Source organism: Musa acuminata, chromosome BXJ1-3, assembly GCF_036884655.1.
Source record: "Musa acuminata AAA Group cultivar baxijiao chromosome BXJ1-3, Cavendish_Baxijiao_AAA, whole genome shotgun sequence".
NCBI classification, from domain to species: Eukaryota; Viridiplantae; Streptophyta; class Magnoliopsida; order Zingiberales; family Musaceae; genus Musa; species Musa acuminata.
The window spans coordinates 16,551,586-16,578,095 of record NC_088329.1 but is presented as its reverse complement, the minus strand read 5'-3'; the positions used below and the strand labels follow the sequence as shown (position 1 = coordinate 16,578,095).

Below are 26,510 nucleotides of genomic sequence, written 5' to 3'. Positions count from 1 at the left end.
TGCGTCTTAGACAAAACTAAGTTTAATCGAGTTTCTACTTATGAAACGACTTTTGACATTTAGCATACTCTTGAAATCACATGTGAAGGCACTAGTAAAGTTAAAGATTCGAAAATCAACTTTTTGATACATAATTTTGAGTTGTTTCGTATGGAACCAAGAGAGACTATCGGAGACATATACACCCGTTTTACGGATGTCGTCAATAGTCCAAAAGGACTTGGTAAAAGCTTTTCGAATTTTGAACTCGTTAACAAGATTTTACGATCACTTTCTAAAAATTAAGATTCGAAAGTCACGGCAATACAAGAATCAAAAAATTTAAACTATTTTTCGATTGAAGATTTGACCTATGAATTAACGTGCAATACATGTGAAGAACTCAACCACCTTCCAAAGAACAGGAAGGATTTAGGACTTAGAACAATTGAAGACTACTCGAGCATAAGCTCAAGTGATGGTGAACTTGAACTCCTCATGAAATTTAAAAAGTTTATGAAATAAAAATTAAAAAATAAAAAGAACGTAACTACTTGCTATGAACACAAGAAGAAGGAAGCACTTTGGGATGAATCGAGCTCCTCCAAAGACGAGGAGAAAATCAACAAAGGCGATGTGGCTAACTACGCCTTAACGGCTTTCGATGATGAGATAATCAAAATGCCCATTGTTTACTTTAAAATTACATAATGCTTTTCATAAGTTGTTCTTAAATTAGTTAAAAAAATTATATATATTTTAATTGTATGCTTAATGAAAATATAAAAATAAAATTGGATCATGCTTACCTTTCTAGTGATTTTAAAAATAATCATATTTTATGATAAACAAACAAAATGATTTTGATTAAAAATATCTTATCATGATGAATGTTTTGAAAATAAATATTTATATCATACTTGATGATTTTTATGCAAGTAATGATTTGAAATTATATGTTTTGGAATTATGTGTTATACTTTTTGATCTTGATGATTTTTGATCTTTCCTTTTTAAACGTTGATGCATGGTTTTGACATAAGAATAAATATTTGGGCATGCTAATATAAAATCAATCACACAAATTGAAACTAAAAAGGTTTAGATATCTTTAAAAATAATTCAATATTTTGTTCAACAAAACCATGCTTGATGTCTTAATGAAAATATAATAATGATTCATGCTTAACAAGTTTATATTTCGAACTTATGCATAATAATTTTTACGATCTATTAAAAGTTCTTTTTTGGTGTTAATGAATGATACATGGATTTGGAATCAATTAATTTATGCCATTTTGAATCTCTTGTAAGTAATTTTGAGATTTTGATGATTTAAATTTGAATGAGTTTTATCAAAATCATGATCTTGATTTCTTGGAATTGCATGAGATTTTTTTTAATCAAGATCTCTTCTTTTGTACTCCTATAATTTTTTTTGGTATTTTATTTAAGAGGAGATTTAATATATGAATCATGTCTTTTGGTATTTACATCATTTTATCTCTCATGATATGATTTATTTTTGTATAACTCCTTGTATTCATCTCCCAATTAATTTTTCTTGATGAGATGAAATGAATGTGATGAAATAAAAATATGCATGAAATATGGGATGTAATGTAAATTGACATTTAGATACCATCATGATTTAAAATGCTATGATTTGTTGCCAAAATGATGTATCATGAATGCTTCAATATCATGTATGATATGCCCATAGTGATGATTGATTTATTTTTAGTATCATGCATGAAGTAAGAATGGTAAAGTTTTAAAATTGTGCATGTTGTAAGTTGAAAATATAATGATGTACAAATAAGATTGATACTTTACCTTTGTCATGCTTTGAAAATTATTATAAAGAAAAAAGAGATACAAAATTATATTCTTCCCTTCTTTTTGACAATAACAAAGGGGGAGATAGCTAGCTTGCTAGCTAGCTTGCACAAGTCAAGAATATGCAAAAACTTGCTTGCTTACACATATAAAGAGAAGCAAAAATTATAAATGTACATATCGTAAAAAGAGGTAAAACTTTTTAGTTTGTTCAAATGCAAGAAATGCTATCTTGCAATCTCAAGAGAAGCAAAAGTGATATCTTGCCTATCTCAAGAAGCAAAACTTGCAACTTAGCACATTGCAAAAGGAAGCAAGAATTGCTAGTTTGCACACTTCAACAAGAATGCTATCTTGCATTTGTTTTTGAAAACTTGCTAGCTTGCATGCACTTAAATGACTTGAACTTGTTTGTCTAAAACACTTGATAATTGAACTTCTCGTTTTTGTTGATGACAAAGGGAGAGAAGTATGTTGATGTTATGCATGATTTTATCATGATATGTTTGCTTGGATTTTTGAATCCAAGAGTTATATGCCATATTGATAGAGAGATTTTGTATAAACTCCAAGAATTAAGTTTAACTCTGTCATCAATAGGTTGTCATCATCAAAAAGTGAGAGATTATTGAATCTTAGATTTTGATGATGAAACCAATTGATAATTGTTTATGATTTGATCTACGTTTTTAGTGACGTAGAATGCTTCGATCAGGTAGAGACAATTAAAGCAGGAAGAATCATGTTGGGCCGGAGGAAAACATGTCAGATGATTGGATGTCGGGCCGGAGGATCGATCAACATATCGACAGAAGGCTTCGGGCCATGGATTCGGGCATCGAGCCAAGAAGAGCGGATATTAAGCCAAGGATATCGGAGTTGCGGAGTCAACTGGCCGATTGGGCAATAGGCCGCAAGAGAGGATGATGCACTGAAGAATCGGACGAAGCGTCGATGGACCAATGACATGTCGGACAACATGATTCTATTGAATCTCATATTTTGATGATGAAACCAATTGATAAGTGTTTATGATTTGATTTGCGTTTTTAGTGACGCGGGATGCTTCGATCAGGATGAGACAATTAAAGCAAGAAGAATCATGTTGGGCTGGTGGAACATATCAAAAGATTAGACATCGAGCCGGAAGATCGGTCGACGTATCGACATAAGGCTTCGGGCTATGGATTCGAACATCGGGCCAATAAGAGCAGATATTACGCCAAGGATATCGGAGTTGCAGAGTCAATTGGCCGATTGGGCAATAGGCCGCAAGAGAGGACGATGCGCCAAAGAATTGGATGAAGCATCGATGGACCAATGACATGCCGGACAACATGATTCAAACTTAGTAATAATTGTCTAGATGGAAGTGTGTTTTTACATGTGCAGGATTAACTACGATAGCAAGGCATAAAACAAAATAAAGTCTCGGAGTCAAGAACGTGATTTCGTTGGGAGTTCGAGAGTTCGTCGGAAGTCCGGATGTTCGTCGGAAGTTATATAAGAACCAACCGAGAAGTCTCGGAGCTTGCCAGAGAAGCTCATCAGAACTCGTCAAGAAGATTGTCATGAAGTCTAGGAGGTTGCTGAGAGTCCGCTAGAACATTGTCGAGAGATCGTCAGAAGTTTGTCGAAAGCTTGCCGGAAGAAACTAGACTTAAAGACTTGTTTAGCTCAATAAATATCTTAGATTTCGTAGTTAGCACGTAATTGAGATTAGAATTGGGCCAACCCAATTATGGGCCAGTTGGGCCCATGTAAGGACTGTGTTGGGCCCAATGAAAGGCCCAAACAGTGACCCAAGAAGTGGCACTATCGTGGCACAGTCTTTGAGACTGTGTTAGGCGGTGGTACCGCCCGAACCTAGGAAACCCGGGATGAGATATTTTTAGGCTCCAAGTTTGAATCAACTTGAGGCCTATAAATACCCCTCTCATCCCTGGTTAATAAACACAAGCACAGAGAGTTTTAAAGTGAGAAAACGCTGTAGAAATCACTTGAGAAATCCCTCTTCTAGCTTAAATTTAAAATTTTGTTTAAAGAGGAGTATGTGTGCTTGTAAAGGTTGTCTCCTAAACTTGTGAAAAGGAGAAGAGGGGTGTAAAAGTTGGTTGGTCTTCGCCTATTGAAGGAAGACCGATAGTGGATACCGGTGGCCTCGACAGAAGAGGAATCGACGAAGTGGATGTAGGTCACGATGACCGAACCACTATAAAATTTACGTGTTATCTGGTTTGCATTTCTATTGTTGCCATTTACTTTACTACAAACCATTTTACTTGTTTACTGTGATCAATACATTTACGAATATGTGTTTCAAAGTGAAGTTTCTGAAATCGATTTTTATTGTACGAAAGAATTTTTTCGAAACCGACGTATTTTACTACCGTACTAATTCACCCCCTTACCAACTCGTTCATAAGTTTCAGTCATGTTAATCATATGCATCATAGTATCAATCTCGATCTCAAATAACGATTAAGTTTAATAATTGATTAATAATTATGAAAAAAATTATTACACAACATTAAATTAAAATATCTTAAATTCCTTAAATCGGAAGATGGAGGGTACGGACCCACTAAACCCCAAGACGGGCACAAATCTGAGCTGAACCGAACTAATTTGAGTTAAATCAGCTTGGGTTCAAGTCGAATTAGTTGATTTGACCAAACCAACTTGAATCGGAATCGACTTAAACTGGTGCAGAATCTATCTAAAGCTGACATGAATCAAGCCGAATCGATCTTGAATCAAGCTGAAACGTAGGTGAAGCGACCCAAACCAAATTGGTATCACCAAAACTGGGCCAAACAAGTCCGATTTCGAATCAAGCTAATAAAAGGTTTGAATAAGAAAATAAGTTTTTTTTTAATTACGATATTTAAATGGAGGAAATATATAGACTGAATGCTGAGATATATTCCTTGAGAGGGTATTAAAAATTATTGAAGTTAATACCATTTATGATTTTTTTTCAAAAAAAAATTTAGGGAAAAAAATTAAGTACACGATTCTACAAAAGGAATTATTTTGGAAAACTCATGTGCCTTACACTTAATCTATAAGCAATACTTCAAATGTTCTCGTAAGGAATGAAGAAACCATAATGTTGCTATTTACTAAACGTCTCTTCAGATTCAGATATTTGCAAAAAAGACCACTCACATTTCTTTCAACGAAAAAAGACGATATAGAATTCAAAGATGAAAGGCATAAAGATGTTTACTTCCGTCTTTTAAGCTTGTCACATTTGGCTGTGAGGTGTGGGATTCCAAGCGATTATTAATGTCGGGGATGATGAAACGAATAGTTGCTTCCACTTGGTTCTTCATGTGCAACACACAAGAAAATAATGGTTGTTGATGAATCCACAAAGTTCAACAAGATACCACGACGAACAAACTGAAGACAAAAAGATGACACCAAATTCTGTAATATCTCTAGCACAATGCCATCCATGTAAAATGGAGCTTATCCAATGAAAATTGTCAAACAGAATGACAAGGGATGACAATTCTCACAAGTTTCAAGCTGTTCATGGCACATACACGTCGAACATTAAGCTTAACTGAGCAGGAATCGGTAAGAGATCATTTACGATGGCATCGGTATGTATATGCAAGTAACAGATGCATCAACAAATAACTGTCTCTTACTTCTTCCCAAAAAGAGTGGGACCCAACTGATTCAATCTAACATTCAAAGATCAGAAGATAGGACGAGGGACTGCATGAATTGATTAAATCTAAAGTTTCCAAGTATAATCGCTTCATAGTCGCCAAAGCAAAATAAATGATATATCATATTATAGAATAATTCATCATTGTAAGACAGGTTTGGTTGTGAAACACACAAGGTAAAAGCGGAAGCTATATGCCCGGACCGTTTGAGCGACATCCACTTGCACTGCACATTCATGGCCAACAATTGTGCCTCTTTCTTATCCAACAAAACTCTTAACCTCACGTTATCCTCGATGAGCGTCTTAACTTCAGCTTCTTTTTTAACCTTCTCGCTCTCAAGATGAGTAGTCTCAGCAATCAACCCTACACAACGGACAAAATTGAACTCAATTGTAAAATTATTTTCTGCATAACAATTTCCACAAAAAAAACTTGATAAACAGCTATATGTAGTGTGCTAGTTCCAGATAGCTATGAAGCCCTTGGCATATAACTTTGGAGATAATCTTATATATTTGTATACATGACAAAAACCAGTTGGCTTGACAAATAGAATGATGTTACCTGTCGAGAAGCTTTTCAAGAGTTTGAACCCGTCGCTCTGATCATAGGAGTGATTCTCTGACAATGATAAGGCTGCTAACAAAGGACCTCAATGATTCAAAGTCCTGCTTCACACGACGAAGCTCCTGCTCATTCTCAGCAGCTCGTTGTCGTTGTCTTGAGGTCCCTTCAACCATATCTTCAACCTTCTGCTAGATTTCATTCAAAAGAGTGTTTGTGCCAAGTGCAAACTTTTCCATTTCTTCAACCTTTACTGTCATGCTCTGGATTTGGAGTGTCTTTCTTTTGCTTTCTTCTAGACCTAACTTTTCTTTTTTCTTTCTAGGCAGCAGCTTCAGTTTCTGCCTTGATAGCCCTCTTAACGAGAGATTCCATTACATCTGTTACAATGCGAATCGTCTTAAAAATTTCATCAAAATATGCTCCATCATTTGCATCAAAAGATCCGAGATTAAAATTACTTTCCAGGTGTTACTTCCCTTGTTAACTTTCAAGAGAAGAAGGATCGATTAAATCAGACCATTCAGCCAATGGTCTGCTATGCTTGTCAACAAGTCCTAACCCCTCTTGATGCTTAATACCACATGACACACAAGCCAAATGTGTAACTGCCATAATTCTCACTTTCGATTTCAGGCAGACTAGCATTGTTGCAGTGGTTTTTGACTCCACGCCAGAGGTATGCTAACTCCTTGGAGTCATCTTCTGTACATTTCATCTCAACCTTCACTTCCATAAGCTTATCTTCCAATTTTTCAACTTGAGATTGGTGGTCCTCAAACTCATGCTTCCAGGTGGTGGTTTTCTTAAGGAGTTGAGACTTTAGTGTACCTTGCTCATTCTCGTCATCCAGAAACTCTCTCTACTCTAACCATAAAGAAGAGCCTTTAACTAAACAAGAAAAACAAAAATCTTGTAACACAAACTAATAATGAAAGAAAAAAAAAAAAAGTTGATTTGTCATGCTGCCTTTATACCTCTAGTTTATCATGATTAATGAACTAATTTTCTTACTGAAGATACATCATCTATTCAGTAAAGAAAACTCTTTAATTGATAACAAATAATAATCACATAAAAAAACAAATATATATGCTCCAGAAAGCAAGCCAAATTGGAAGGTCAAATCTCCAAAATAAAAGGAGCACAGAAGCAATATTTCACTTAGGAGGCGGTTCATAATTGGAAGTCCTCAAAAACTCCAGGGTACATATTACACCAAGAGAGCTAGTGAAAGTTAAGTATAATTGGATTGAAATCTTTAAATACAATGTTTACAACATTCACGCAAGAACAATCATGAACGCAGGGACACATTTAAAAAAAAAAAAATGATGTGTCCTTGATAAACAAGTACAAAAATTATACAGAAACAGGCAATTCAAATGCAATTTAAGTACGAAGACATCCAAACACCAGAGGCGAAAAGGTCAAGAGGTAAAGACATTTCCTTCTCTTAGTTTCCAATAGAACAAGAAAAAAGAAAAAAAAAACCAAAAGAACCAAATTTTCGCTAAAAATCATAGAATCGAACCACAGAGATGCCTCTTGCCGAACCAAAAACATGCATGTAAAGGGAAAATGGCGGTTCTTAAAAACCCTAATTCCGAACCCGAAACGATGTACCACGGCATAGATGGATCGACGGGTAAGAAATAAAGAATCTGTTCGGAATTTGAGATCAAAATCGTAAATTACCAGGTTGCAACGGTGAAAGATTGCAGCCCCTGCTCCCTTCTATTGGACCCGTATTAGCTTCGCTTTCCCTAAATTCTCTTCTTCGGCGGGGCTTTCCAATGGGCTCAGTTCCGCGACGAAGGCCGAGGAAGTCACCTGAATACCTTTAGCAAATAGTAATTGGAATAAAAACGAAGAATCAGTAGTTTCACATCTATATCCTTTGATAGCATCGAAATACAATATCTGCCCCTTCAAATATTATATTTTACATATATATATATATATATATATATATATATATATATATATATATATATATATATATATATATATATATATATATTCCTCAAGATCTTTAAACCACCCCCATAAGCTAAAGCTATTTACTACTAATAGCGATCGTTATTAAGTTAACTTTTATCAATTATTTGATTTCTCATATTTTTAAGCGATATATTAGTATCAATTTAAGTGTTAATATTATTCTGCTTACAGACCAATTAACGGAAATAAAATATTATTTACAATCCAAAATTTTTTGGGTTTTGCATATTAATCTCATCATTTATTTGTATCAACGGATTAGTCTCTAAAATCTAAACTTTCTGTAATTTAGTCAACAATCCTTGATTGACTGTCCACCAGACGATGACATCTCACCATCCACATAAGATATCTAATATGAGCTGGTTGTTCCGTCACATCCTGCGTTCGTAACTCTTTTGTCATTTGTGACCCAAGGATAGGATCGCTTAGAAAATTAAGGTGTTGGTAATTTCGTGAGCCCATTAGGGGAGAGGATATATGTCGAAATAGGTTCATACCTCTTTAAACTTACCGGTTGGTCTACCCTCCTTTCGATTGTCGCGGTTCCCGAGGGCCCCAACTTGTCACGAACCGCCGTCCGAGTAAGCCGGGCGTGTGGGACCGGATATTTGCCGGTAGCGCGACAACTGGCGGCAGGGGATACGGGTTTGCGGCGGCGCCACAGAACCGGACGGGGATTCCCCACCTCCCGCCACCAGGAAATCGGGATTCCCCTTTCATACAAACACCATCAGCGTTTTTGTCGGTCGAATGGCCAACACGTAAGATCTTTAAGTGGGACCCGAGGTTAAATAGTTGCACCCCCCCAGGCAGCCAATTCCAGTTCTCGTCTGTTGGCCCACTCCCTTGTCATCGACCGACAAGAGGAGTTTTCGGGTCCAAATGCCGTGAGAGAGAGAGAGAGAGAGAGTGAGAGAGTGTGTGTGTGTGTCTGTGAGTGTGCGTGTGTGAGTGTCTGAAGTGGACTCCCGTCTCTCTTGCACAGACTCGAACGCCCTTTCCCAGATCCTCCTCTCGATCTCTAGATCTGAACACACTACAAACCTTGGCCCCCTCACCGAATCGAAATCTCTGGAACCCTAAACACCCCCTCTCCGTGACCTACTTGTTGCATTTCTCCGCACTGCCCGCGACATCTGAGGCCTAGATTTCACCAGGTGAAGAGTCGGTACCACCGGTTAAGGCAGGGGATTGGAGAATGGGGGCGTCTAAGTACACCAAGGGGTGCACAGGATGGCTGATCGTGGCGGTGGTGGCGGTGCTTGTCGTCGCCGCAGTCGTGCTCACGATCAAGCAGACGCACCACCGAAAGGCGCTTCCAGTTCCCGGGCCGCCAGGGGCCATCGATCACAAGTATGCTAGTGCGCTCGCCGTGGCTTTGCAATTCTTCCAATTGCAAAAATGTATGCTCTCTCCATCTCAAATGTAGGCTCAATATTAGTATCTTTTTTTGGTGTTATAGATCTCCAGATCTCAAAATTAGCCTTTTTCTTTTGTTTACTTAATTATGTAAAATTGTGCATTTTTACAGAAAGGTCGAATTGGAAATGCTTTAAAGATCAAATTTATCTTAGGTTTTTTTTTTTTTCCTCGTGGACTTTGTATATCCTTGTTTATGTTAGTTGATTGCCTGCAGCGGGTAAGTTGGTTAATAACAAGTTCTCTTGGAGAGGAGATTCGGCTTTGGATGATGGAAAAGAGGCAGGATTGGACTTATCAAAGGGAATGTATGATTCAGGGGATCACATGAAGTTTGGTTTTCCCATGGCTTATACGGCAACGGTGTTGTCATGGTCAATTCTTGAATACGGGGATCAAATGTCTGCTGTGAAACTGCTGGAGTCAGCTTTAGATGCTCTCAAGTGGATCACTGATTATTTTATCAATGCCCATCCGTCTGACAATGTGCTATATGTGCAGGTAATGAGAACTCCCACACCCTGTTATTACTTGTTTTCCATTTTCAATTGTGGCACCCAATCTGAAGGTTTGCTTTGTGCTTCTCTTGGAACATTTCTCATTGTTGTGTTTGTGCTTCAAGATGTTTTCTGTTGTTTTAGAGATGTAGAAGATTAACTAGATTAAGAGGATTCAGTATAAGAAGGAAGTACGGTGCACTATGAACTTTTTACCATGCCTTCATTGTGGCTTTGCTAGTAAAGTAACACAGTTGCAAATGACGTGTTCTGACTTCAGATTGTAATTTGATCAATCAACTGATGCTGTTCTTCTATTTGGCTACTAGATTTTCTGATTTCTTATATGCAGACTAGGTAATGTTTGATAATTACGTGCAAACAAAAAAAAGGAATTTAAAAATTTTCATAGAATATTCTGGTTTTCATTTAGTATCTGATTGTTGATATGTGATCACAAGAAGTTCAATGGAAACCTAGTTAATGAGTAGGAACAAGATCCATACCCTTGATGGCATTATATCACCTGTATCTAATGTAAATGTGTGCAAAATCCAGATCTCTGCTGTTAATTCCCATCTTCTTTTCCTTGCAATTGAAAGTTCCAGTGTTTTTTCCTTTGTTTAGCACTATAATACATGCGGCAATGGAAATTTGTCTCTGGCTGATAGGTGGGAGATCCTGATATAGACCACAAATGTTGGGAAAGGCCAGAAACAATGATAGAGAAGAGGCCTCTTACACAGGTTAACAAAAGTATCCCTGGAACGGATGTGGCTGCCGAAACAGCTGCAGCTATGGCTGCAGCTTCCCTGGTTTTCAAAACTAGAAATGTCACCTATTCAGATTTGCTCCTTCAGCATGCCGAGAAGTTATTTACTTTTGCTGATAGCTATAGAGGTTCCTACAGTGTCAGCTTTCCCCAAGTCCAGAAGTACTACAACTCTACTGGCTATGGTGATGAACTCTTGTGGGCAGCTAGCTGGCTTTATCATGCCACTGGAGATCAAACATATCTAAGTTATGTTACAGTGCAAAATGGGAATGCCTTTGCCGACTGGGGTAGACCAACATGGTTCAGCTGGGATGACAAACGTGCTGGAACTCAGGTTAATATCTGCATATGTGTTGAGACAAATCCTACTTGCTACTGGTTTAAGTATTAACAGATTTATTTTTCCCATCATCATGGAAGTCCTTTTCATGCAGTCTAGCAGATTAGTCCCTATTTTTACTCTGCTTAGTGAAGTGTCTTTTTTATATCCTAAAATTGATGTATTGTAAAAAAATTCTGTGGTTTCCGTTGTTATGATGTGATTTTGACCACTATGTATAACACTCTTGTAAACAATAGAATTTTGGAAAGATATTCATTTTGCTTTTGTTGTTATCATACTGGGAGTAGCTATTTAGAGAGGACCTAGTGATTATCACATTATTAAAATTATTTGCAACTTTTCATGCAGGTTCTTTTGTCCAGAGTAAATTTCTTTGGTTCATCCCAATCCTCAAATGCAGAGATGAAGGGTCTGCGATTGTACAGAAAAACAGCCGAAGCTGTCATGTGTGGCTTGTTACCAGATTCCCCAACGGCCACTTCCAGTAGAACAGATGGTATAAATCAACATTATTGTTCAGAAATTGTGGTTAACTGCTATAAATTTGCTTTCCCATTCAATTTGACTTTGCTGGTTCAGTTTTATCTCCATCCTAAATAAATCATTTTCCTTCTGCATCTTGCATAATGGATCATTACCTTTATTGAGATGTGCTCTATATATTGAGATCTTAAATAAAGCAGTCACTGTGCACCTTCTGGATACAAATATTTTGTGCTTCCTGTTGATGATTAAGGTTGATTTTGAAGTCATGAACAAAAAATATCAAAAGATTGGAATAATATGGATAGAGTGAAATGTTACGTAATGCAGATTTATGATTATGATACTGCAGGTGGATTGGTATGGATAGATGAGTGGAATGCTCTTCAGCATCCTGTTGCTGCTTCATTCTTGGCTGTAGTTTACAGTGACTACATGCTCACTTCCCGAACACCAGAAATCCGGTGCAGTGGAAAATCTTTTACTCCTACCGATCTCCGCAACTTTGCTACATCCCAGGTAATTTTGCAGATTCCATTTTCTCATTCGTAAATGCACAAGCTTGGTGGCTAGTGATTATGACTTGGAATTATGATTTTCATAGTGGCTCCTTTATGTGTCGGTTGCTAATAGAGAGAAAATCCACATCCCATTTTTTGGGTCACAATGATGCTGTAAGCTCATCACAGACTCTTATTACATCAGGCAAATCGATCATCCTCGACTGTTGACTTTTGTTTTCAGGCTGATTATATCTTGGGCAACAACCCAATGAAGCTAAGTTATCTAGTAGGATATGGAAGCAGCTATCCTCAACAGGTTCACCACAGGGGGGCATCGATTCCTGCCAACCTCGACACTGGCTGTAAAGGCTTCAAGTGGCTCACGTCGATTGCGCCAAATCCAAATGTTGCCACAGGAGGACTTGTGGGTGGGCCATTTAAGAACGATTCATTCATCGATAGCCGTAACAACTCCATGCAGACCGAGCCTAGCACTTACAATAGTGCAGTGCTTGTTGGATTGCTATCTGGCCTCGTCACCACCTCTTCTGTGGCCACATCCTTCACCTAAATACGCAGCACGAGGCCTCTTCACATCATCAACATGTTACAGTCATGTGTGTAACTCACTCAGGTCACCAATGCAGTATCATTGCAATGTATCACAGTGACAGTCAGTCAACACTTGGGGAATTTTGTTGTGGTCTTCTTCTGCTTGCTTCATTTTCTGGATTTTCTGTATCCTTGTGGGACACTGCCACTGCAGCAATTCTAGGTGTACAAATTCTTGATTGTTTCGTGAGATATGTGTCTGTGCAGTTGGCCATTAAGAACATGTAATGAAGATGATGTTCGCTCAGTGACTTGCCGGTTTAATTCAAGTTGGTTTTGCATTCTGCATCACGATCTGAGAGGAGAAAGTTATGAGCATATTAAATTATGAAGTCTGCATCACAATCTAGAAGGATGTGGATATGTGAGCTCATAAATTAGTCACAAAGCTGATCTGTGGAGCTCATGAGTGAGGTCAACTTGATGGAAGATCTGATACCTCAAGACAAAGGCTGCGAGGAAAATAAAACCAATGTTTGAAATGAGACTGGAAAGGTTGTTAATTCTCATAGCGGACCGGGAACAGGGCATCGAGTGAAAGACACTAATGATCGAAAAAGGTGTTGGATACCCTGCCTGAAGGATCACAGAAGAATATTATAATCATTCATGGACTTGAAGAAAAGCTCGAGCGAAGACCATTGTTTATTGCTTGGCCTACCAAAGGTCTCCATCAAAGTAGAATTGCACCAATTAGAATCGACTCCTTTGTCTTTTGAAACAAAATAATCCTTGTTATATATTCTTATCCTTCCAAGCATAGAGAGACCACCGTTTTGTGATATCATAATTTAGTCTTAAAAGTATCATAATTTAGTATTGAGTCGATGACAGATGTGATGATGATCAACATACAAGATATATATATATATATATATATATATATATATATATATATCTTTCTCTCTCTATAATAAATATTAAAACAAGTAGATCACTTGGTTCAATAATGATGTTACTGACTGATACATCAGTTTTCAATCCTTTCGCAACAAACAAGATGGATTAATTATGGAGATCAATTTGCATAATGTTGTTATCCATCAGTTGAACCTAATCACCTACAGAATGCTCCAAGAGTACACCTTGAAATTTTCATTAATCGAAAGAAAACAATGTTTAATTGTATTTTTTTTGCCTATTTCTCCAATGAGATCGAGTAGTGAATTCTACATAGAAAAACAAAGTAAGTTGGAATATTAAGATTTTATTATTATTATTATTATTATTATTATAAATATTCTTCAAACTTGATCTTTTTTTTTATAGTCTAAATAAATGCATGGATATCAATTATCGGTCCAAGTTTGGCAAGCAAATCCGCAACCTAAAAGTTTATGCATGGCAACAAAAAGTCCTGTTGGTGGACTGACTGACCAACCACCGAGCAAGTCAAAGTCAAAGTACTGTTGCTTTAATGTCTTTAATTAATGTACTCATTAGTCGATTGACTAGTGTGGAAAGGAGGAGGCAGTCAAGTCACATCCTCGTGTAAGATTAGCTAATGCAGTGGCGTTCGTAATTTTGAGTTGTATGGATCTATGTTGGAAAATATAATTCATAGAAAAAGATAATAATAGTAGAGACGTCACAAAACTTTCAATTCTTACTTAATTCATTAATATTTTACAATCTCATAAATCCTAAAATTCTCAATAAGATTAAAGTTGCATGTTGTCCTTCCTCCACATGCACAGGAAAGGGCTGTTGCTTATCCAACACAAGCAAGTGAATTATCGTGGTAAGGTAGGCTAATTAATAATGCTCATAAATGACAGTCTGTCTCTTTGCTCAAAAGTCAAAAAGTTGTTGGTGACGGTAACACACCCCCACCCGACCTCTCTCTCTCTCTCTCTCTCTCTCTTTGAATGTTAGAAACCACCGAGATGGGATTCACACGCATAAAAGACTTTCGAACAAAGGATCTATCTATCTTTATACAATTTTTTTACAATAAGATTATTTATTTGTTAAAATCAGAAATTCAAAGTCTTAGACAAATATTTCCTTTTGATCAAAATTCCAGTTATACAAACATGTCTTACACCAAATACATACATGTATTTTTCATTCCAAGTCATGATGAGACTTACTTTTTATATTTATATTAAAAAAAACATGATTTAATTTTCATATTAAAAATTATTATCGTTTAATATCTTAGTCGGTTAATTAGTTGATACCTTCAAAATTATTTTTTTATATCATCTTTTTAAAAAAGTATTTAAATTTTGTTCGATGGATTTTTGACACATCTTTTTCTGTTCGATCCCTCTTTTAGGTTTCAATAATTATACTAATAGAAATCATGAGAGACTGTAACACTTTTCCCTCGGTGGCCTCTCCACACCCAACGAACTCATGAAGCCACTACCTTAATGTCTTCTTCCGCCATGCAAATTCACACCTCATCTAATAAATGCCACCGCCCACTGTCAAACTTCGTCTCTCTCAAATCACCCAATCCCCCCCACACCACGTTTAATTGCACTACATCAGCCCTGCCTGCAATCTCGACTCTTTCATGACCAAATCAAACATCAGAGGATCACCAAAGTTGTCATCTACTTTTTCTTTTTCTCTGCACTGAGCTGCTCTTCTCTCCCTCACCGCAATGACCACCGGAAACTGGTCAAACAAAGCACTCAACACCGAAGAAGAGAGAGAAAAAAACACCTGTCGAAAGAGATGGAATAGGGAGTCGTAATTACTGTCTGTAAGCACTTTCAGGCTACCATTCTTATATATCCGTCAGACGGACAAGGGAGAGGTGGCAGCACACGCAACGCGAACCGCAGGTCGTGGCCTCCCTTCTCACGTACAACTCGCCTGAAACTAGCTGGTATTTGTCGTGGACTGCTCCCGATCTGTCTTCTTCTCGTGTGTTGCCGATCCTACTTCTTTTGATCCGCCTGTACGCGCACGTATGGCTTTGTCGTCGTCATCGCTACTTGGTTGGAAGCCCAAGCAGCAATCTTGAACTGAGCTCCAAGATATGGCATGTTTTGGCTGGTTTCGGAAGAAGGCGAAGGGCGCGCAGGAGAGGAACAGCGGTCCGGCCGTGACTGCCTTGAGCAGCAGCAGCGCGAGCCGGTCGGATGGGTCGGCCGCCGGGAAGCAGAACCCAAGCAGGTCCACGGGGCCTTCGGCTTCCCAGAGGAGCATCCCAGCGTTGTACGAGGAGAGGGCTCACAACCTGCGCGTCTTCGAGTACGACGAGCTGAGGGCGGCTACCGATAACTTCAGCAGGATGAACAAGATTGGGGAAGGTGGGTTTGGGGGCGTCTACAAGGGCTACATCATACCTCCCGATGGAGAAGAGGGCCGGACGCTGGTGGCGATCAAGAAGCTGAACCAGAGAGGACTGCAGGTATACGTAATATATGTCTGTGACGAATGCTAGCAACGATACTTGTGTTCTAATGCAGCTTCGAATTGCATAGATTGGTATACCAGGAAATCCATTTAAGAGAATAGCAGTCAAAATCAATAGTATATGTATGATGTTACTGAGAGCTGCAATGCGATATTAGATATCGAATTGCACGGCAAAACTTGACACCTTGTCTGGAGGGGGCCGAGATTGAAAGGCAAAAGCAGGGGAAAAGAGAAAGATGGAATTTCTCTAACCTAATATTTTCTCTCTCGGATAGTAGATGGATTTTAAGTGAAGAGGAGAGTTTTCTGCTGTCCTTCTTTCTCATCATTATCCAAGCAGTAGTAAGGGTATTTGGTCTGCATATTTCTCTTCTTATATCCAAGTAAATTGCAGCATCAGATCTATTGGCTCTTTAACATGATTCCCAGTACACGATGGAATCTGCACTGCTACATGACATCCTACAGATTACAAGCCCATGTGTTTCGCTTAGTTTTTAAAGGAAGCATTTAAATTACTTGTCTGATGTTCTGTTAATAATTCTATTAGGGCATCTGTCTCAGTTTCTTCATTTATTCTAGCTTTGGCAATGCCATTTGAATCATATAGTTGCAGATCCCAGCTAAGATAGCTGGCTTTGCTGACTTTGTCAAAATAGTCGAGCAACAATTGGTTGATATCGGATCATAATAAGTTTTACAACTTAGGCACTGGATCCTATTAGATTCATGGCACGTTGCATAAAATAAAGAACAAGCTTTTCATGACTGTGAATTTGGAGGTCGTATGATTGTTGACATACGGTTGTATGAATTCCCAGCTTCACACACTGATACTGAACTCCTGGAATTGATGATGCATGGAATTGGCAAGTAATAGGACAAAACCAATCAGTTAGGCTGGTTATACAGGCTTTGATGTTTGTTTTAACTAATAGTTAATGGACCATACTAAACCAATCTATAGATTGTATACAATTTAAACTGTGATCTTGATTTTTCTTTTTTCTTTTTGTTTTCTAATTATTGACTTTGAGCATAGAACATTACACCTGAAATCACCTTCAATTTCTTCCCCAAAACCTTCTATACTTTTTCTTATTCTTAAACATGTTGCATTGTAGCAGAGTTTCCATTGTCATTTAATTAATATTAATTACTTTGTATAAGAACTCATCGTTAACTGCGAAGAATAAAAAAAGATGAGATGAAACACATACTGAAAGATATCTCATTGATTTCCTTATATAAGCTTATAAGAAGAGATTTGAAGCTTACAAGAAGAGATTTGAAAGAACCAAAGATAAACAAATCAACTCATCCATCTGAAAGTCCTAGGATAATGATAGATTATACCATCCTGTCATTATTTACAAAAGATAAAGCAATCTAATTATCATGTGCCCTATGTGTGGCATCTGTCATATAATACATTATGCCTGTTTGTAATCTCTCTTTGAAGATTTAAGGGAGAGAGTTACACTGCTGATTATCAATATTTGTTGATACATGTTGGATCATTAACATTGCATCTATTAAACTTGGGAAATGCCATTATTGTCATCTATCTAATCCTGATTTGCAATAAATCTTGTCTATTAGTTATCTTTTTTTCTTACAATTTTCAAACATCGACATATTTTTAGATGTCTTTGCTTCCTTGAATGATCAACCATTGTTAACATTTTTTTGCCACTTAGGGTCACAAGCAATGGTTAGTAGAAGTACAATTTCTTGGAGTTGTTGAGCACCAAAATCTTGTGAAACTTCTTGGATATTGTGCCAAAGATGGTGAAAGAGGGATTGAGAGATTATTGGTGTATGAATTTATGCCTAACAAGAGTTTGGAAGATCATCTATTTAACAGGGCTTATCCTGCGCTTCCCTGGAATTTGAGACTCCACATAGCTTTGGGTGTGGCACAAGGATTGGCATATTTGCATGAGGGGTTAGATGTGCAGGTTTTTCCTAACCCTTTTAGAATATTTGCTACTTTCATCCCTTGTTTCCTGCTCTCATCCTGATATACAAATGTATCCAATTTTGTTGCTATTTTAAACAGCAATTAGCTTTGAGAATAACATAAACTACAGCTTATGGTTGTGATCCATACCTTTTATTTCAAACCTTTTGTTTTCTTTTCAGCTAGTCCTAGCAAATGATTGTATAGTTTGTTGGTTTGATTTTGATTCGAATGTAATGTATTAGGTAATTTGTTTTTTCATATCCGAGTCCTTGGATGAACAACCACTGCCCTGATCAATAAGACGTGCCAACAAGTGATGGTTCCACTTTCAGTTTATTCTTTGGTCTGAAATTTGGTGTCCTGTAAGTTTTTGACTTCTGAAAACACATAAATATGTTGCAATCCGTATCAGATATAGATTCAACTGGGATAGTTTAACCAGCTAGATTTCATTCTTTATGCATCTCCATTCTACTTAGTAACCCCAAGGGAAAGAAAAGTATATCTGGATTTCAATATCTGATGACACCTTTTTGGTTAGGGATAGTAATGGTGACAATTACTTTGTATATTTTGCAATTGAAATCAGATTTTATCATTTAAAAAAAAAATCAAAGTGAATGATTGATTCATTCAATAATAAAATAATTGCAGGAAATTCTTTGATAACACGGATTCCTATTTCTCAATGATATTTCATGATCGAGACAATCAGTTAAATCTCATAAAGCCATTTCATAGTTCATTGATATATCTCCTTTTAGGAAAAGAAAGTATCAAGAAAGTATGCCTAAATTCATGGTTAACTTAGTAAATTACATTTAAAATTCTAATACATAAGGTATGACATGATATAGTTACTTTCTTGAGGTAATTAGTAAAGACAATGAAAATTGTTATTGTTGCTGTGCTCAAACTTCTTCTCTGCATTCTTATTACCGCTTGCCTAATTCATTTTGCGTTTGCTTTTCGAGAAATGTAATTATGGATTACTGATTTCGAGCTTCTAGTTATATTCCACCTATTTTGGCAGGTTATATATCGCGATTTTAAAGCATCAAATGTGTTATTGGACAAGGAGTTCAATCCAAAACTGTCGGACTTTGGCTTAGCAAGAGAAGGACCTACAGCTGGGCACACTCATGTTACGACAGCGGTATGCCTACATTGCATACACTACTCAATTATCTGCCTTACTACTCCAATTACATAGAACTTCAGACATATTGTTAGAACATAGCTTATTCTAGATTTTACTGTGTTATAGTTATTAAGACCTTAGTAATTCATCTGACAACTAGCTGTTTAGGTCTAAACATGAGCCTCAACTGCCACAGTCTCTAGTTTTCAGTCTTTGGCATGGACTCTATGTGGCTGGCATGGCTGTTTATGCCAATATAATTGCTATGATATGTTCTTTCCAATCTATCTTTTTTTCCTTTTTATTATGAAACAATTAGGACATAGCTTATTCCAGATATAGTGTCATAATCACCATCTGCGTTCAGTCTCTTGGTCAGGCTCTACTTGGCCGGCGCACAATTGCTATGATACATTGCATAATGCACACTCTTATAACATTTTTTGTTTTGTTATAACACATGCCTTTATTACAACAGAGTAGAATTCATGCTTTTCTCATCAAAGTGAATTGCTTAGATCAATACAAATGCTATGATATATTCTCGTCGATCTATCTGTCGTTTTCTTTTTAGTATATAATAGTTATTGGCATAGTTTATTCTAGATTTTACAGCATCACAATTACCAAGATCTGAGTAATTCATCCGAAAACTAGATTCTTGTGGTATAAACGTTGACCTCCATGGATACTGACTGACACAATTTCTGATTTCCGCCTTTTGACACTGGCTCTAGTTGGCCGGTGCAACTGCTTACGTCAATTCAATTGCTATGATATATTACATAATGCATATTCTCGATAACAATTTTGCTTTGTTAAAAGTGGTATCCGAGTAGAATTCATGCTTTTGTTATTTAATGGAGTTGACAGGTAGTAGGAACATATGGGTATGCAGCTCCAGACTACATAGAGACGGGGCATCTCACAATTAAGAGTGATGTTTGGAGTTTTGGGGTGGTTCTCTATGAAATCCTTACAGGCAGGCATTCGTTGGATAGAAATCGACCAACAAATGAACAGAAACTTTTGGATTGGGTGAGGCAATTCCCTGTAGAAGCCAGGAAGTTTACCATGATCATGGATCCGAGATTGAGAAGCGAGTATTCTCTCGAAGCTGCACGCAAAATAGCTAAGCTGGCCAACAGTTGCCTCGTCAAGAATCCTAAGGAGCGTCCATCAATGAGCCAAGTCGTCGAGTGCTTGAAACAAGCCATGCAAATGGATCCAGTAAAAGAGCATACTTCTGGAAACAAGTCAAACAGGAAGAAAACTGATGCAGTATCTTTATCTTCAAGGAGCCATTGATATGGTCTTGAAGAGTTGTAGAAAGTTAAAACAAATATGATGCCTTGTTCCGCAAGAGAAATATTTTCTGAATTTGTTTGCTATTGTGTTCTCCCATTCTTTCTCCTTTTTGGATATGTAACCAAAGAGAGGAGATAGAATCCAGAGTTTTGGTGATGAAAAAAGACAGGTGAATAAGTTTGACATTGCAAGCAGTGTTGATGTATGACACCACCAATTGAGTGAATAGAATGACCATTCTGTCCTTTCCTCCTCTTTTTGATCAGTTCTGCATAATCTCTGTCATTACAGCTTCCTTTCTGCATAATTTCTCGCAAGATGGTTTGTAGTAGTAACTCATGAAGCTAAAAGTGGTTACATAGTGGGTATGATTTTTTTGCCTTGGAGTCCAGAGGAGGGTATTGATTGAAACAAGTATCCAATTCTTAATAGCTAATGACTTCAAAAAATATAGCTACTGAATATGTTAGCCGGCTGTGTGTTTTAGGTTTTGGATTCCGAACAAGGCTTCTGCCAAATCTAAAAGCATCATTTGAGTGCCATCATGTGACTCGACAACCAAACCTATAAATTAATCAATCTATCGAATCAATGTTCGGTTTTCTGACTTAACATTCCAATCTCTCGGTTCTCTCCCTTGGTTTGGTTAGAGTACCGGTATTACTTATCTTAAGACAAGGGTTAGTAGATTAAATTCATCAATTTATTTTTCTCATCAAAATATAATAAGATTCAATGATCTTTATTTATTTATTTTTTTTTTATGATGACAAACAATCGATGAAGAGATCTAAAAACTTTCCTGTCTAACTAGAGCCTACACTAAGATATTAGTGACTAACAAGGGCTTGGCATATGACGACAGGGTTCAATCTACTCTAAAATGCCTATCATACCATATAAATCGAGGTTTGTGATCATTCATTAGGATTACTCCACCCTTATTAGTAATTTACTTGAGTATTGGAGGGATCGAGTCAAGAAACTCAACCGATCTTAGTATTTATCAAGGTCCATCGCAGAGTACATGTTCGAGTACACCTTCGCCCTTAAAAGGAGCATCTAAGCCAATCCATAGGCTACCTCAAACCTCTTGCACACATTGGCTTGAACCGAGTCAAATTGATTTGGACATCGTTTATATTATTTTTATCATTTTGGTGCTAAAAGAAGGGCTCATGTCGCAAGAGTATCAGCCCATTGACCCGCTCAATGGGCGCTCTAGCGAGGGTGCTTCGCTCCTAACTCACAATGTAGCCAACATGGCCAGAGACACTCTTATATAATGACAATATAATCGGTACGACTTAAAGCGCTCTTCTACGACAACAATGCGACCGAGACTACCCAAGATGCTCCTCTACCATGATAAAATGACTAACATGTCCCGAGATGCTCCTCTGCCACAATTGCTATTCATAGGTGCCCTGTAGGCCAATCACGTGAGTGTTGATACATGTGACTTGACACGTAGTCTTTTTACTTATTATTATTATTTGGCATTTTATCACTTTATATTGCTTATTGCATGAATATATTATGATGTCCATGAATCTGTACAATAAGAATCGGATCATGATGAGATTACGATAATGAGACTGATTCGTCTTTAAACACATATCCTAAATAATCCTAGTCATAGGTTACTCGAGAGGGATATCGAGATAATTGGACAGACTAGTATACTGTATACTCATACATATGATGGAGGTGGCTGGTCTCATAGCTGCTCGTGTGGGGACATTAGGGATATAGTGCAGGTGCTCATTGGAGAATGAGTTCACTAATTGATTCACTCACGGAATGCTAGATGGTTAATCATACCTTATTATCAGATAGCAATTTTGTTATCCCAATGATGTACTTGGTCCTTAGACTTGACATACTAAGAATGTCCTGTATGAGTACTCCATCTTTAATACCGGACTTATAGGTTTGAAAGTTTCAGATCTAGTACAGCCGGTCATCGGGAGTGGCAGCTAACTTTACAAGGACTATTGAGTGTCGATAGAGGATCATCCACTCTCGGTGTCATGAGAGGAATATCCCATGTATTCTTGCTCAAACAAATCCCTTGTTAGGATCGTTCGGATTGAGAGAGAAAGAGTTCTTCGGGAGAATCTGATTAGAGGAGACTCGAGTAGAAACCATATGGGTCTAACAGTACCATACCAGGTATACGGTCTCTAGGATATTAGATGAATGAGGGGCTATAGGTTCACGGTAATTGAGGATAGACAGGTCCAATGGATTGGATTTCCCTATATCGTCTGGGGACTACAACGTAGTGGCCTAGTACGTCCGCAGTCTATGAGTCGAGTAAATTATTATGGAGATATTAATTCACTAAGCCAAAAGGAGTTCTAACAGGTATGACTCACGACTAGCTCGATATTGGGCCTAGAGGGTCATACACATATGGTACGCATTGCGATAAATAGAGGTTCAGATATGAGATATTTGTCGGAGCCCCTATCTTATTGGATATCCAATAAGCTCTTGAATTATTGGATCTTATGGATGAGGTCCAATAAGAGATTATTAGATAGAGATCTACTAATATAAGATGAGTTAATTGGATGTGTTGAATCTCGAATTTTGATGATGAAATCAATTGATGAGTTAATTGATCTAATCTATATTATTGAGTTAAGTGTGTAGGATTAACTATGATAGCTTGAAGACATAAAGCAAGTCTACCGGAGTCAAGTTCGATGGGTGTTCGAGAATCCGTCGAGAGTCCGAAGGATCGGGCGGTGGTACCACCCAGACTAGGCGGTGGCATCGCCCAGAACCCGAAGGATCGGGTGGTGGTACTGCTGGACTGGGCGGTGGCATCGTCCAGCACCGGAAAGATCGGGCGGTGGCACCGCCAGCTCCGGGAATCTAAGAGGAATTCAAAATTTGGAGCCCAAATTTGAATCCTCTTGTGGTCTATAAATACCCCTCAATTCTCAGTAGAGAATACAACCTTTGAGAAGTTAGAGATTGAGATAAAGCCTTAGCAATGTTTTTAGCAAGTCTTGTTTTCAATAGCTTAAGTGTTCACCTCCCTCTTTCTCTTTGAAAAATCTGTAAGAGTGTGAACCACTTGTAAAAAGGTTGTAAGAGAGGTATTTGGTCCTTCCCCTTCAAAGTGATTTGCTAGTAGAAGTTGGGAGCCTCATCGAAGAAGGATTCGCAAGTGGATGTAGGTCATTTGATCGAACCATTTTAAATTACGGTGTTCCTTGAATGTGTGAGTGTTTAACTTTCTGAAACATTTATTTACTTAGCAGCAAACTTTTGGTTTTCATCTCCTTCCTTTACTCGAGCTATTTTTACTAAGTCATCATTCGTCGAATCGAAATCTCTACACATTTATGAAATCGATTTCAAACTTACAAGTTTCAATCCACTGCACTAATTCACCCCCCCCTCTTAGTGCCACTCCGATCCTAACAATTGGTATCATAGTTAGGCTCACTCTCATATTTGGTTTAATACCCAAGAGAGATGACTTACTCTAGCATGCATGAGGGTCATTCCATTACATGTCCGCCTATGTTTAATGGGTCGGATTACATGTATTGGAAAACTCGAATGAGGATCTTCCTCATTTCCATGGATTTCGAGCTTTGGACTATTGTCGAAAATGGATTTCAAAAATCTTCTCTTCAGATGAGCGAATGGAATGAATCAGAGACGAAGGTTTTTGCTTTAAACGCAAAGGCTATGAATGCCTTGTTTTGTGCATTGGACAAGAATAAATTTAATCACATTTCAATTTGTGATTCGACTTTTGATATTTGGAGAACTCTTGGGGTCACTCATGAAGGCACTAGCCGAGTAAAAGAATCCAAAATCAACATCTTGTGCACTCTTACAAACTTTTTCGAATGAAACCAAGTGAGTCCATCGGAGACATGTACACCCGTTTTAGGGATGTCATCAATGGACTCAAAGCTCTTGGTAAAAGTTTTTCTAACTTTGAACTAGTAATTAAAATTTTAAGATCCATTCCAAAGAGTTGGGATCCAAAAGTTACGACCATTCAAGAGGCCAAGGACCTTAAAATATTTCCTCTTGAAGAACTTATTGGGTCTCTAATGACCTACGAAATGACGTGTCATGCTCATGAAGAGCTTGAGAACCCCCTTCCAAAGAACAGGAAGGATATGACACTTACATCACAAGAAGACCACTTGAAAGGAACATCAAGTGATGAGGACAGTGACGATGACATTGCACTTTTAACTCAAAAATTTAAAAAAATTATAAGAAAGAATAAATTTAAAAATAATACTAAAAATAAACTTGAACATAAAAAGGACCAAGTAATATGCTACGAATGCAAGAAACCAGGGCACTTCAAAAATGAATGCCCCCAAGCCAAGAAGAAGCAACCGAAGAAGAAGAAAGCTTTACAAGCGACTTGGGACGATTCAAGTTATTCCAAAAGTGAAGAAGCTAGCAACAAAGAGGAGGCAAACTTCATGCTAATGGCTTTAGGAGAAGAGGTATGTGATTTAATTAATGAAGATTTATCTTTCGATGAACTTTCTATCGCTTTTGATGAATTATTTGATGAGTGTCGAACTATTAATAAAAAGTTTAATCTATTAAAGAAAGAGCATGTCTTACTACAAAATAAGCTTGATAGTCTTCAAACTCCTCCATGCTCTAAGTGTGAACACTTAGAAGTAATACAAAATAAAAATTTGCTACTTAAAGAAACCTTAAACAAGTTTAAGGTCGGTAGCAAGGGATTGGACATGATCCTTGAAAACAAGGGTCACGTCGTAAATAGAAGTAGAATTGGTTTTGTGAGAGGATCTCACCAAAATCCTATCACTTTCATTAAAGGACCCATATTACATGTTTCATCTCGTTTGAAATATAACTTTTGTTGTAAATTCGGATATGTTGCTTACAAATGTCCATTTAGGAAAATTAGTCCACATAAGTTGATATGGGTTCCTAAAGGAACTATAAATAGTTCAATGATGAATAACAAAATTGGTAGATCAATTTTTGAGGCACCCAAAATCAAATGGGTACCTAAAAACCATCCTCTTTTATAGACAAACCCACAAGCTAGGAGCAAGAGATGGTGTCTTGATAGTGGATGCTCAAGATACATGACTGGAGATCCATCTCATTTCTCTATGCTCACTAGCAAAGAAGAAGGGTATGTCACCTTCGGAGACAACAACAAAGGCAAAATCATTGGCAAGGGAACCATAGGTAACAAATTAAAATTTTCAATTGATGATGTATTGCTAATTGATGAATTAAAACATAATCTCTTAAGTATTAGTCAATTGTGCGATAAAGGTTACATCATTAGATTTGAATCTAATGTGTGCATTATTGAAAAACCAAATAATAACATGTCAATGATTACTTTAAAATAAAATAATGTCTACACCATCAACCTTGACGAACTGAGTAATGAAATGTGCTTCTCCGCTTTAAATGATGATGCTTGGCTTTGACATAGGAGATTAGGCCATGCAAATATGAAACTAATAGCTAAGATCTCATCTAGAGAGTTAGTACGAGGGATTCCCAATATGAAGTTTGTTAAGAACAGAGTATGTGATGCGTGTCAACTAGGTAAACAAATAAAAACTAGTTTCAAACCAAAAAATCAAATTAGTATCACTAGACCATTACAATTGATCTATTTGGACTTATTTGGACTAATTGACACAACGAGTCTAGGAGGAAGCAAATATGCCTTCGTAATTGTCGATGACTATAGTAGATATACTTGGACCTATTTCTTGGCTCACAAAAGTGATTGTTTTAAATGTTTCTCTAAATTTTGTAAACTTACTCAAAACGAAAAAGGTTTCATGATTTCATCAATTCAGAGTGATCACGATGGCGAATTTCAAAACCGTGACTTCTAAAGTTTTTGTGAATCTAATGGATATAACCACAACTTCTCCACTCCGAGAAATCCTCAACAAAATAGGATAGTTGAAAGAAAAATAGAAATATACAAGAAATGGCAAGAACC

General features: G+C 37.3%; 2 protein-coding genes and 1 pseudogene across 2 annotated transcripts; 2 read left to right on the top strand and 1 right to left on the bottom strand.

Moving 5' to 3' along the window:
- Window positions 1-5,119: 5,119 nt before the first annotated feature.
- LOC135638539 (uncharacterized) lies at window positions 5,120-7,981 on the bottom strand (annotated as a pseudogene).
- Window positions 7,982-8,967: 986 nt separating this feature from the next.
- On the top strand, window positions 8,968-13,001 carry LOC135623642 (endoglucanase 24-like). The gene is made up of 6 exons (XM_065126834.1): window positions 8,968-9,481; window positions 9,715-9,998; window positions 10,666-11,103; window positions 11,461-11,608; window positions 11,948-12,114; window positions 12,340-13,001. The coding sequence occupies exons 1-6, from the start codon at window positions 9,277-9,279 to the stop codon at window positions 12,667-12,669; spliced, it is 1,572 nt and encodes a 523-aa protein (XP_064982906.1). The 5' UTR covers window positions 8,968-9,276; the 3' UTR covers window positions 12,670-13,001.
- Window positions 13,002-15,182: 2,181 nt separating this feature from the next.
- On the top strand, window positions 15,183-20,748 carry LOC103973559 (probable serine/threonine-protein kinase PBL19). Its single transcript, XM_009388167.3, has 4 exons — window positions 15,183-16,080; window positions 17,789-18,049; window positions 19,088-19,210; window positions 20,069-20,748. Exons 1-4 carry the CDS (start codon window positions 15,706-15,708, stop codon window positions 20,501-20,503), a joined length of 1,194 nt encoding a protein of 397 aa, XP_009386442.2. The 5' UTR covers window positions 15,183-15,705; the 3' UTR covers window positions 20,504-20,748.
- Window positions 20,749-26,510: the final 5,762 nt, after the last annotated feature.